Source organism: Phyllobates terribilis, unplaced genomic scaffold (genome assembly GCF_046119375.1).
Source record: "Phyllobates terribilis strain yellow unplaced genomic scaffold, ASM4611937v1 Scaffold_3__8_contigs__length_932513732, whole genome shotgun sequence".
Classification (NCBI taxonomy): Eukaryota; Metazoa; Chordata; class Amphibia; order Anura; family Dendrobatidae; genus Phyllobates; species Phyllobates terribilis.
In genome coordinates, this window is record NW_027362763.1 from 858,524,927 (window position 1) to 858,538,485 (window position 13,559).

At 42.3% G+C, this 13,559-nt stretch overlaps 1 protein-coding gene across 3 annotated transcripts in view; it reads left to right on the plus strand.

Moving 5' to 3' along the window:
• The window catches only part of MAP4K3 (mitogen-activated protein kinase kinase kinase kinase 3), a 332,521-nt gene that overhangs the window by 199,522 nt on the left and 119,440 nt on the right, over positions 1-13,559 (plus strand). For all 3 annotated transcript variants that reach the window (XM_073672555.1, XM_073672556.1, XM_073672558.1), the window contains exon 7: positions 2,597-2,639. In XM_073672555.1, the coding sequence (XP_073528656.1) occupies positions 2,597-2,639 (43 nt within the window). The remainder of the gene's footprint in view (positions 1-2,596; positions 2,640-13,559) is intronic.

The following is a 13,559-nucleotide window of genomic DNA, read 5'->3' on the forward strand; positions in this document are numbered from 1 at the left end:
CCAAAATGTAATGACAACTTTGTGGTCTCTCAGTCTCTAAAAATGAAGGCATGTGATTGAATTAGCATTTGAAATATACCTAGAAGTATCAGTGAGTTTCAACTTTTTGCTTGAGAGCTGTTCTTTTCTGTATTTTATTATTAAAAAAGCTATTGTTCCTCACACATACAGTAAAATCACTGATCCGATTTATAGCAGAATTTTGCTTCTTTTGACTGGAATAGAGCTGCATACTAATTAGCCCCCTAGTTGTTGCAATCGACAGTCATCGTTCACTACAATATGTATAAAAATATATGCGGGGGAAAATAACGGCTCAGAGCCAGTGTCATCTCTGCATTGTGATACCTGTTAAAAACAAGTCACAATACAGTGACGAGCCCTGACTCAGATCAATGAACCCCACGGGATCATTCCGGGATCCTCAGGGTTTGGTTGTGATGATGTTTTCCTAAAAAAGGTCCTTTTTTAATGATACTTAAAGGGGTAATCAGCCCATCTCCAAGATCATATCCCAATATGTAGTAGGTTTAGTTCTTCTGATTAGCTATGTTGCTTACTCCATGTGTAGGGCATTGCAGTAGCTTAGGTATCCATTGTTGCAGTCTCTCATATAGTTAGTTGTTAGCAGGGCTGAGGAGTCGGAGTCGGTGCTCATTTTGGTGGAGTTGGAGTCGGTATAAAATGGTCCGACTCCTAAAATATATAATAAATTGGGTGCAGTAGATCAATGCAGTTTGTGGGGAATATTTTTTCATAGGAATTTGGGAAAGTTATGAAATGTCCTATAAATGGCTGTTCTATTCCTGATCTAAGGCTACATTCACACACAGCGTTTTTGCTGTGTTTTTTGAGGATACGTTTTTCAGCTGCAAAAGCAGATCAGCTTTTTAAAAAAACGCATCACCTGAAAGGTTTTTGAGCTCATAGATAATGTTTTCAATAGCAAATGCAGATTAGAAAAACGCCGAACAAACTGACATGCTCATTCTTTGTGAGGATCCGTTTTTGAGCCCAAAAACGGATCCTCACAAAATGATGTGTCTGAATGTCATATCTTGAAACCCATTGACTTTGCTGGGATGTCCAGAGACACTGCATTTTACTGCAGAAAATGGATCCGCAAAAATGCTGTGTGTGAATCATGTCCGTAGCCAGCGAGGGGCAGGGGGGGCAGCTGCCCCCCCCTACCCCCTTGAAGCAGGGGCACGCACCTATCAAAACTCACTTGTATGCTGCAGTGCTCCCATCCTGCACTGGCTCCAGACTGCAGGGGGCAATCTCCCCTCCTCTGTCCTGTCTTCTGCCGTCTTCACCAGAGAGAGGAGGGGGAGGGGTGCCTGGCCTGCACACGATCCGATTCCTGGGCCCCGAGCTGGAGAAAGTGAAAGTACTACTGCTCATCTCTGCCACAGGAAGGTAACTAATGCTAATATTGTAGGTGATTATTATGTGCTCTCTGTACAATGTGTGTAAACTATATGTGCAATATGTGCAACGTACTATTTGCTGTCTGTAGCTGTCATCTGTCTATCACACTCTATCCCTCCATCTATCCCTCCATCTATCCCTCCATCCATCCCTCCATCCATCCATCCCTCCATCTATCCCTCCATCCATCCATCCCTCTATCTATCTATTCATATATCCCTCCAGCTATCCATCATTATATTCTATCTAAATATCTTGATTATTGTATCATAAAAATGATTAAATGTCTGATGTTCACATTGTACTACAATAAATTTTTCACTTAAATATAAGCAATATATGTGGGAGTCGGAGTCGTGGAGTCGGTGTAAGGGAAATTGAGGAGTCGGAGTCGCAGGTTTGGCTTACCGACTCCACAGCCCTGGTTGTTAGTGGTTATAACCATGGATACCAAAGCTACTGCAATGCCCTGTACATGGGGAAAGCGACCTATAAAATCAGAAGAACTATACTAGATTTCTAATTGGAGATATTTGCTAATATTGTTATTACTAATACAGCTACTGCTATATATTGTGATAGGATATTGGAAGATGGGAATACCCCTTTAATACTAATAAATACTTATTTTCAAGTAAACAATGTCGATCTGCGTTTAATGTTCGGTGTAGGGTCTTTTAAGCCTTTCCAGCATTTCTGTTCTTATTTTTATTTCACAGGTTTTTAATCTTTGTTGCTTCTCCAAATAATGATTTCCTTTTCATAAAGCAAAGTAAATATTGTGTTCTTGGTGGGGGGGGGGGGGGAGTGTAATTACTGTCAGATACTTGTAGGGCCGTTCTGCCAGTCATTCTGACATTTTAATACATAATGTTTTCTCGACCACATTTTTGCTTGTACAGGGGATGATGACAGTGCGACGAAGCAGAATGAATGAAAAAGAAGGATATTGGTTTTTGGATTGGATTAGAAGTGAAAGAATAAGGGCAAGAATCTTGTAAGCGTTTGCATGTAGCTCTATGATTAATAGGTGTGAACAGACACATTATAATGTCAGTGTAACCAGACTAATTTTCCCTGAAGTAAGATGGATTTCTGCTCTTCTGTGTATTGTGTGTGTATTTCCTCTAAAATGCATTTTGTTTGTTTTTCTGGGTTTTTTTAGGGAGCAAACATTCTTCTGACGGATAATGGTCATGTAAAGCTAGGTAAGTGCATTTTCTTTTCTTGTGTCAGGTCAATTTGCTGATTATTATTACTTCTGGTTAGTAAAAGAAGCTGTTAAAGCTTTTGTCTTGGACTGTGATCCTTATTGTGCATCTGAAAAAGATGAATACTGCCAGAACGAGGGCCAGACCGTGTCCAAAGTGACTCCGTCAGCTTCATTAAAGCACATGGGTCTGTTGGAGATTCTGACAGAAGCCCCCGTAGCGCTCAGTAGACATTATGTAAGTGAACTTAGCCTTGTTAGGACTTGAGAGATTGAATATTTCACTTTGGTTCAGCAGCAAATTAAATAAAGTCTGTCATTTACCAGATCAAAACTATTGAGGCTGACCAGTCCACAGCTCGTATAGTGCACATATGAGAAAATCTATAGTTTTAAAATAACATTTCTTGCTCTAGAGGACAGGTGTGTGGTAGGGGGGCTTATCAAAAAATTTGCACCAATTTTATTTAGGAAAAGTCACATATTTTGGTTTACTTCTGTTTTGTGCATTTTATTTTACTACTTTTAGTCTTGCACCACTTATTTTTTTGAAATTTGGCTTTTTGAGAGGGGGAATGGGCAGACAGGTCCTGGCTCATTTTTTTATCATTTGGAAACCATACAGGAAATATTAATTTATGTTTGGCGCTGAACCAGCCTCAACATGTGGCACATTTATTTGTAGGCAAGTTTACAGGTGCTTAAAAAAAAACCCTGATCCCTCTTGGAACATCCAAGTGTCATCCGATTTCATAGATTTCTGGTATAAACCTAGGAAACTGTATTTGATCATGTACATTTTTTTAGTGTAGTTGAGTGAAAATAGATCACACACAGATGTCCCACTAAGGTAAAAAATGGACACATGGATGGCACACAGATGAAAGTCAGATGTAAATTAGAGAAAATTGCCCCCAGTTTTGTGGATGATACTCGGATGACTTCTTATACGCTAGTCTGCAGCCGCCCTTATCCCAACAGGTGCTGTTTAGGATGGGTGTATAAAATGGTAAATGTATTAATTTCTTTTAGGGAATCTGCCACCAAGTTTGCTCCATATGAAGTAAGGCCACCACATCATATACAGCATACTAATATGTGTGTATATGCCCTCGACCCGGCCTGCAACAAAAGTAATACACCTTTTATTATACTCACCTATGGGGCGGTCCGGTCCTAGTGGTGCCGCTGGTCCGGCACCTCCCTTTTTTCTTTCAATGCCATCCTGTTTCTTGCTTCGTGTGGATGCCCATCGCTACATCATCCACACACTGTCCCAGGCATCGCTCTCCTGCGCAGGCGTTCTTCTCTACCCTGACGAGGGCAGAGCAAAGTACTGAATGCGCATGCGCCGGGTAAGGTCAAAGAGCCCCGACTCATGAACACTGCAGTACTTTATTCTGCTGTAGTAAGGGCAGAGAAGTACGCCTGCGGAGGTGCGTGATGTCGGGGACCCTGTGTGGATGATGTAGGGACACGTCATCCACACGGAGCAAGAAGGAGGACGACATCGAAAGAAAAAGGGAGGCAACGGACCAGGACAAGCGACGCCCCTCTGACTGGACCACCCCGTTGGTGAGTATAATAAAAAGTGTTTTTCTTTTGTTGCAGGCCGGATTGGGGGACATATATACAGCATAGTAGCATCTCATATAGGGCCAACCTGGTGACAGGTTCTCTTTTAAACAAGCAGTGGAGGAGTAACGCAATAGCTGTGCAGCAAAATGGCTCCCAAAAACCAAATGAATCATATACTCTAAACACCGCATATGCAAGGTATAATGAAAAGGACACGAGTCCGATTAGTTTTCAAAACTGCTATTATTTACTTGCAGTAAACATTCCAACAAGAGACTATAAATACAAGAAAATATGCTTTGCAGATAATTGCAAATACTTGCTGCATAGAAGATCCTTCAGAGCTGGTATCACCAGGAAGTGCTGTGAGACGATCCAAAGCAAACTCGTGGAGTAGCTGCATTATCTGTAGATACAACCAACCTTCCATGGAGACATCATGGATAGCAAAGGGGCGTGCAGCCACACACCTGTTGCAACGTTTTGGAGGCCCGAAAATCAGAAACCAAGTAAATGTCTGCAGAATTAAAGACCTATAGTAAAAAGCCTTCCCTGTTGTGTTGTTTGGGTACTGACATGGTGTGATAAGTGATAAATCCTTTTAATCTGAATCACCAAAGCTCTCGACAAATGATAGATGATATTTGCTTTGTATCCATGCAGTAATCCATGAAGTATATTTTCTTGTATTTATAGTTTCTTGTTGGAATGTTAATAGCAGCTTTGAAAACTAATCGGACTTGTATCCTTTTCATTATACTTTGCATTTTTTTTGTATAAATTGTATTAAATTCCCCCAGTGTGTCCATGCATCGCATTTATTTCAGTCAGCGCTGTGTTATGCTTTACTTTCCCTGTGGTGGTTCCACCAGTTCTGAACAAATGTATGGTCAGACATGTGCTCTGTTAATCCACATATACCGGGTACATTAAGACCACTGTTCACAAGATTGGTGGGGTTCTCAGCGATGATACATTTGTTTCTTATCCTGCCGATAGGTGATAAATGTTGAACCTGTAATAGAAGGGAATAGCTCGCTGTAGGGAATAGAGAAATATGATGTGCCTTTAAGCACAATTAATGAGGTGGTCCACTACAATCTTTATTGTGCACATTGATTTAAACCACTGAAATAAGTCTTTTTTCAAATACATTCTTTTTTCATATTTGCTTGTGAGCGGCGCTATATCTGCTCGCTCTGTGCCGATCAAGTGACTCCCGGTTGCAGCTGCCACTGATATCCGGTGATGTCTCATCAGCTTCTTGACTCTGGATGTTGAGGTTGCATCACCGAGACATGACCCAGTCTCATGCAGACTGCATCCATTTCCCCTGATTGACTGAGCTGTGTGTGGTGTTTCACTGCACGTCACAGCCCAGTATGAAGCACGCACTATACAAAATTTTCCTCTCTCCTTGTCTGCTTTCATTGGCACATGCTTGCGGGGCTCTGCCAATGAAAGCAGAGAAAAAGAGGGGAAAATCTTACACGCGTGCTCAATACTGGGCTGTGAAGCCAGGTGTATGCTTCCCGTTTCAGAGGTGCGCACTGCGCATGTCCGGCAGTTCAGAAGATGGCTTCCGGTCATGCGCAGTGCTCCTCTGAAGCTGGGAAGCATACACCTGGCAGTGACGCTGCTGGAATGAGCGGCTCAGATTTGCATGAGCTGGCGATGACGCCTGCTTAGCAAATTATATTATCACGCACACAGGAGCGTGATAACATGGAAAAAGGGCTGACTAGTCTGGGGAACTAATGCCCCATCAACTAGTCAAAGCCCAAATTAGAATAGGAAACAGAGATAATATAATTACTTTTTTAAAGCAGTTAATTTAGTTATATATGTTATACAGGGCTGGTTAGGCAGGGAGTTTAATCACACATCGCTGACTGCTGCTGCATTGGAGGGCATAGGTGACCTGCCAGGTTTCTTTTATAAAAACATTTTTCAACTTCTATGTTGCAATTTTAAAGAATAAACAGCATATGCAGCAATAAAGGCACCCCTAATACTTGGTTGCACACCCTTTGGCATTGCTGACAGCCTCCAAACGTTTATTGTAGCCATCTATAAGCTTCTTGCACTTCTCAGCTGGAATTTTCTCCCACTCTTCCTTTGCAGTTTGTTCAAGCTCTTGTAGGGTTCTTTTTCCCAATGACAGATTTCAGCCCACCCCAAAAATTTTCAATGGGATTTAGGTCAGGACTCATTGCTGGCCATTTTAAAACAGTCTATTTTTTCTTTTTCAACCATTCCTGTGTACTTTTGGATGTGTGCTTTGGGTCATTGTCTTGCTGGAGGACCCATGATCTTCGACTCAAACCAAGTTTACTTACACTAGGTAGGACATTTTGCTCTAAAATCTCTTGATAATTCTCTGATTTCATGATTCCTGTGATATGGTCAAGGCCTCCACTACCAGATGCAGCAAAGCAACCCCTCAGCATTGTGGATTCTCCACCATGCTTAACTGTTGGTAAGGTGTTCTTTTCCTTATAAGATTCATTGCGCAGTCTGTAAACAAACTGTTGCTTTGCATTGCCAAAAATATCTATTTTTGTTCCACCTGTCTACATAACATTTTTCCAGGATTGTGGTTTGTGAAGATACGCTTTGGCAAAGATCAGTCATTCCTTTTTATGTCTTTTCTTCAGCAGTGTTTTTTTCCTTGGCCTTCGCCCATGAAGGTGTGCTTGGTTTAGTGTGTGCAGTGTATGGTATTTGTTGAAACCTTGACCCTAGACTCTTCCAGGTTGCCTTAAGGTCTTTGGATGTTTGATGGGGTGTTTTTTCTACCATTCGCACCAACCTTCAAAGACATCCCTTGTCAATTTTCCTCTTTCACCCATGTCCAGGGAGGTTCTTGACTGTTCCATGCTTGGCAAAATTCTTAATAACATTGCGCACTGTTGAAACTGGGATACCAAGGTCTTTGGAGATGGCCTTATACCCTTTGGAAGTCTTGTGTTTGGTAATAACAGTTCTGATGTCCTCAAACCGCTCCTTTGTCTTCAGCATTATGACAAAGGAACATGGCCTACCATGTGGCTTTTTAAAACACTGAAGCCATCATTCATTGGCTAATTCATGTAACATGGGCACCGACAATTAATCACAGGTGAATCTCTTTTGTAATTTACCACAGGCGAGTCAAAATGTGTTTCCATACTAAATTAATGTAATGGGTGCCAATACCAGTGTCACAGCAAGCTTTACGTTTTTCTATTTTTCCCTCCCATTGGTTTTTGTTTTAAATTATTGTTTATCATTTACTCTTTTGTATTGAACATGAGTGCGCTATACAAAAAAACTGTTTGTCTTCATTCATTTTTTCAGGAGATATTCCACATTATGTTCTTAAACTTCATGGGTGCCAATAATGACGAGCAGGACTGTATATATAAAAGAATATATAGAATTGAGTCAGAACCTGAGATAATAAGAAGTACAAATTAGGGACAACCTTTCTGGGCTATTCCTTTTACCCCTTTCTTTATAGTACTCACACTGTTTTATTTATAGAGATTTTATCTTGATTTTTACTGGCACATGCACTTTCTATATTTATCTTCTTTGGCTAACTAGCTACAGATATACAGTGGTGTGAAAAGGTGTTTATGCCCTTCCTGATTTCTTATTCTTTAGCATGTTTGTCACACTTAAATGTTTCAGATCACAAAACAAATTTAAATATTTATTATATTTATTATTAAGGGAAAAATAAATCCAAATTTACATGGCCCTGTGTGAAAAAAGTGATTGTCCCCTAAACCTAATAACTGATTGGGCCACCCTTAGCAGCAACAACTGCAATCAAGCGTTTACGATAACTGGCAATGAGTCTTTTTCAACACTCTGGAGTAATTTTGGCCACTCATGTTTGCAAAATTGTTGTATTCCTGCCACATTGAAGGGTTTCCAAGCATGAACCGCCTTTTTAAGGTCATACCACAGCATCTCAATCGGATTAAGGTCAGGACTTTGACTAGGTCACTCCAAAGTCTTTATTTTGTTTTTCTTAAGCCATTCAGAGGTAGACTTGCTGGTGTGTTTTGGATCATTGTCCTGCTCCATAACCCAAGTGCACTTCAGTTTGAGGTCAAGAACAGATGGCTGGATATTCTCTTTCAGGATATTTTGTTAGATAGCAGAGTTCATGGCTCCATTTACCACAGCAAGTCCTCCAGGCCCTGAAGCAGAAAAACAGCCCCAGAACATCGCACTACCACCACCATATTTTACTGTTGGAATGATGTTCCTTTTCTGAAATGCTGTGCTACTTATGCGCCAGATGTAATGGGACATACACCTTCTAAAAAGTTCATCTTTTGTCTTGTCAGTTTATAGAGTATTCTCCCAAAAGTCTTGGCGATCATCAAGATGTTTTCTGGCAAAACTGACATGAGCCTGTATGTTCTTTTTGCTCAGCAGTGGTTTTCGTCTTGGAACTCTGCCATGCATGCCATTCCTGCCCAGTCTCTTTCTTATGTTGGCGTCATGAACACTGACCTTAACTGAGGCAAGTGAGGCCTGCAGTTGTTTGGATGTTGTTGTGGCGTCTTTTGTGACCTCTTGGATGAGTCTTCGCTGCACTCTTGGGGTAATTTTGGTCGGCCGGCCACTCCTGGGAAGGTTCACCATTGTTGCAGGTTTTCGCCATTTGTGGATAATGGCTCTCACTGTGGTGTGCTGGAGTCCCAAAACTTTAGAAATGGCTTTATAACCTTTTCCAGACTGATAGAGCTCTATTATTTTGTTTCTCATTTGTTCCTGAATTTCTTTGGATCGCAGCATGATGTCTAGCTTTTGAGGATCTTTTGGTCTACTTTGCCTTGTTTGATAGGTCCTATTTAAGGTATTTGTTTATTGAGAACAGATATGGTAGTAATCAGGTCTGTGTGGCTAGGGAAATTGAACTTGACTTCCCAAAGATGTGATAAACCACGATTAATTTATGTTTTAAGAGGGATGGGGCAATCCCTTCTTCACACACAGCCCTGTAGGTTTGGATTTCTTTTTCCCTTAATTATAAAGATCTTCATTTAAAAACTCCTTTTTCTGTTTACTTGTGTTATCTTTGTCTAATAGTTTAATTTGTTTGTGATCTGAAACATTTGTGTGACAAACATTCAAAAGAATAAGAAATCAGGAAGGGGGCAAACAATTTTTCACACCACTGTGTATCTGTAGCTAGTTAGCCAAAAGAAGATAAATATATAGAGTGCATGTGCCAGTAGAGCTCAAGATAAAATCTCTATGAATAAGACAGTGAATATAAGACAGTACTATAAAGAAAGGGGTAAAAGGAATAGCCCAGAAAGGTTGTCCCTATTTTGTACATTTGTATGAAAAACACGCAAAAGAATAAGAAATCCGCCTCCATGTTTAGTACTCAATTTTAACTCTTCTCTTATATGTTTTTTATATGTGATTGTCATTAACTGTTCTTTCAATAAATCACATCGTTTTGCATCATTGGTTGGATACTGTTAATTTTAGGTGATAAATATTAATTTTAGATAATATAGTTAAAAACTTTAGTAAAAATTACTTTAATAGTGCAGGGTTACAAATTATAAAAACAAAATAGATTGGCAGACATTCTGATGGTGCCAGATACTCTTTAGGTACCCAGAGAAAGGAGACCCGATGAGTAGGACAATTTATAATAACTATGTACATGACAGACTGAAAATACTCTAATTGTACAGGGAAAAAAACAGCTAAAACGAAGTAAATGTCTGCAGAGCAGTGTGAGGATTTAAAGACCTTTAGTAAAAAGCCTTTCCTGTTGTGTTGTTGGGGTACTGACATGGTTTAATAAATCCTTTAATCTGAATCACCAAATCTCTTGAAAAATGATAGCTGGAGCTTCTTTTGTCAGAGCTTAATAGATGCAAATCTTCCATGACCCTTAAAACAATTATCTTCTTCATCTCCCATCTACCAGATATAACTTGCTCCACACAGGGAGAATATCCCTGGGGGTCAATAAAGGGACCACTCTGTGCTGTCATTGAATTAAACTGTACTTTTTAAGGGAAATGTAATAATGCTCTTCATAGTGATCAACAGAGATCTCTAAAGGAAACTTGGCCATCTTCTTAGGATGACTCATGTGGTGGCTTAACCTAGTAGGCAGTTGCATAGCCAATAAAGATGAGGAGATGCAATAGGCATTGAATCCAAGGGGCTTCATGAAAGAGTTTCCAGTTTTGTATTTGAAAAAAAGGACATTTTCTTGCACTTTTAAAAGTTCTACTAGCTTCAAATGTAGCCGCTAAATCCTACAAATTCTTATTGGAAGAGCTGTAAATGATATTGTGATCACTAAACAAATAGAGGGTGTGACGGAATTGTGACGGATCAACCCCGTACTCCAGGATTTTGCCACATGGGGGTCGTCGTTTCGCCTATGCAGCTAATGGGACATAGTGTTATAAAGTGGGGTGAATATTGTGGATCGCATATTGTTGGACATGCTGTGATGTGACCGAAGCACTCCTGGCCCCCACCTTCCTGTGCTCACTTAGCAGTGGCAAACATACAATGTGCTGATTAATGGGTTGTTGCATAACTGCTGTCTGGGAGCCTACTGTGGGTATTATTTGGTGAGAACAATGGATGCTAAAAATAGCCTGTGTGATTCTCTATAAAACCTGCTTGTGAGAATAAAAGTTAAGTTCATCTTGGAGACGCTGTGCGATAGTCATATTTTATATATCCCAGTGTAAGAGAAGCCTTTCCATGTCAGGGGCCTGCAGAAGAAGATTGGACATCTGCGGATGGGGTAACTAGCTCCCGCCACAGAGGGCTATGAGAAATTTAATTTAATTTTTTTTATATAAAAAAAAAAGTAACGAAGGCTGCTTTTGCTTTAACATAACAAAATAAGCTGAACCAAACTTGCATAGAAGAGTCCAAAAATTCCTAGGCACCAGAGAGTGTATATATATGGATAAAACGTAGCTTTTATATTCCATTCTTAAAACACGTAGCCAGGGTACAAAAATGCAACCATTCTTTGTATTTCTGGCTTGATAAAGGCCTATTATGCCGAAACGTTGCATCATCTACCTCATTTTTGTACTTTGGCTGTTATTTTATGGATGGAATAAAAACTACTTTTATCCCTATGTCCACTTTTTAAAAGTGTGATTACTTCTGTCTGGTTGTTGTGATGCCATTTCCCTGGTGATGAATGAAAATGCATGAAGTTGTCATCATGCAAGATCTTAATTATAACCAAAATGCTTTTGAATATAGGTGTGGTCATTTAGTTAAAGAAAACTGACTGCCAAAAGTTTTGCATATACTATTTATTGATCACAACATAGAGAGTAATTCATTGTTTACAGTGCATTTTGTAGCATAACCTTTGGCTTTAGTTACTGCACCGCACCGACAGGGCATTGAAGCCACTAGGGTATTCAATACATCTTGATGGATCTTGCTCCATTCCATTTGGAAATCTGCAAACAATTAATCTTTATTGCTATGGGTACGGGCCCTAACACGTCACCCTAACTCATCCCAATGGTGCTATATAGGGTTTAAATCAGGTAATTGACTTGGCCATTGCAACAGGCAAACATTTTTCTTTGCTAACTAGTTTTTGACTAAATTTGACGTGTGCTTAGGATCATTGTCTTGCTGGAATTTCCATCCCCTGCCTACTTTAGTTTTACCATGTGGCATCACTATATTCTCCAGTATATCCTTGTACATGATGGCATTCATATTTCCAGCAATTCTATGCAGAGGGCCAATGGCAGATGCAGAAAAGCAGCCCCAAACCATGACATTGCCACCACCATGTTTCACTGTAGGTGTTTGGTACCTTATATCATTACGTATTCCAATTGGGTGGTATATATAGTGCTTGCCATCACTACCAAACAGATTGAACTTGGATTCATCCGACTACAACACCTTAGACCAATCTGTCTCTTTCCATTGGCTGTGTTCTTTGGCAAACTCAAGTCAGACCTTCCGGTTCTTTGCTGATATGAAAGGCTTCTTGACTGGAACTCTTGCATTCAATCCTACTGCTCTTAGCCGTCGCACCACAGTTTGGCGACTCACTTTTACCCCATATTCTTCTTTCATTTTGTGTGAAATCTGTAGAGCACTTTTATGGACATCAGATACTGACTTTTTCTTAATAATGTGATCAACTCTGGAGGAAGTTTTTCGTGGTCGTCCACTTCTAGGTTTTTCAGCTGTTCCATAACCTTCTTTTCCTTTCTTTAATATATGTGACACTTGACTCTGAGAACAGTTGAATTCCACAGCTACCTCTTTTTGGTTTTTGACTTCACTCTCAGAATAATAAGCTTCCTTACAGCTGGTCATAAATTTGACTGTCTTCGCCATGTCTCTCCCTCCGTCTGCCTCCCCCTCGCTCTGTCTGCCCCCCCTCGCTCTGTCTGCCCCCCCCTCGCTCTGTCTGCCCCCCCTCGCTCTGTCTGCCCCCCCTCGCTCTGTCTGCCCCCCCCTCGCTCTGTCTGCCCCCCCCTCGCTCTGTCTGCCCCCCCCTCGCTCTGTCTGCCCCCCCCTCGCTCTGTCTGCCTCCCCCTCGCTCTGTCTGCCTCCCCCTCGCTCTGTCTGCCTCCCCCTCGCTCTGTCTGCCTCCCCCTCGCTCTGTCTGCCTCCCCCTCGCTCTGTCTGCCTCCCCCTCGCTCTGTCTGCCTCCCCCTCGCTCTGTCTGCCTCCCCCTCGCTCTGTCTGCCTCCCCCTCGCTCTGTCTGCCTCCCCCTCGCTCTGTCTGCCTCCCCCTCGCTCTGTCTGCCCCCCCCTCGCTCTGTCTGCCCCCCCCTCGCTCTGTCTGCCCCCCCCTCGCTCTGTCTGCCCCCCCTCGCTCTGTCTGCCTCCCCCTCGCTCTGTCTGCCTCCCCCTCGCTCTGTCTGCCTCCCCCTCGCTCTGTCTGCCTCCCCCTCGCTCTGTCTGCCTCCCCCTCGCTCTGTCTGCCTCCCCCTCGCTCTGTCTGCCTCCCCCTCGCTCTGTCTGCCTCCCCCTCGCTCTGTCTGCCTCCCCCTCGCTCTGTCTGCCTCCCCCTCGCTCTGTCTGCCTCCCCCTCGCTCTGTCTGCCTCCCCCTCGCTCTGTCTGCCTCCCCCTCGCTCTGTCTGCCTCCCCCTCGCTCTGTCTGCCTCCCCCTCGCTCTGTCTGCCTCCCCCTCGCTCTGTCTGCCTCCCCCTCGCTCTGTCTGCCTCCCCCTCGCTCTGTCTGCCTCCCCCTCGCTCTGTCTGCCTCCCCCTCGCTCTGTCTGCCTCCCCCTCGCTCTGTCTGCCTCCCCCTCGCTCTGTCTGCCTCCCCCTCGCTCTGTCTGCCTCCCCC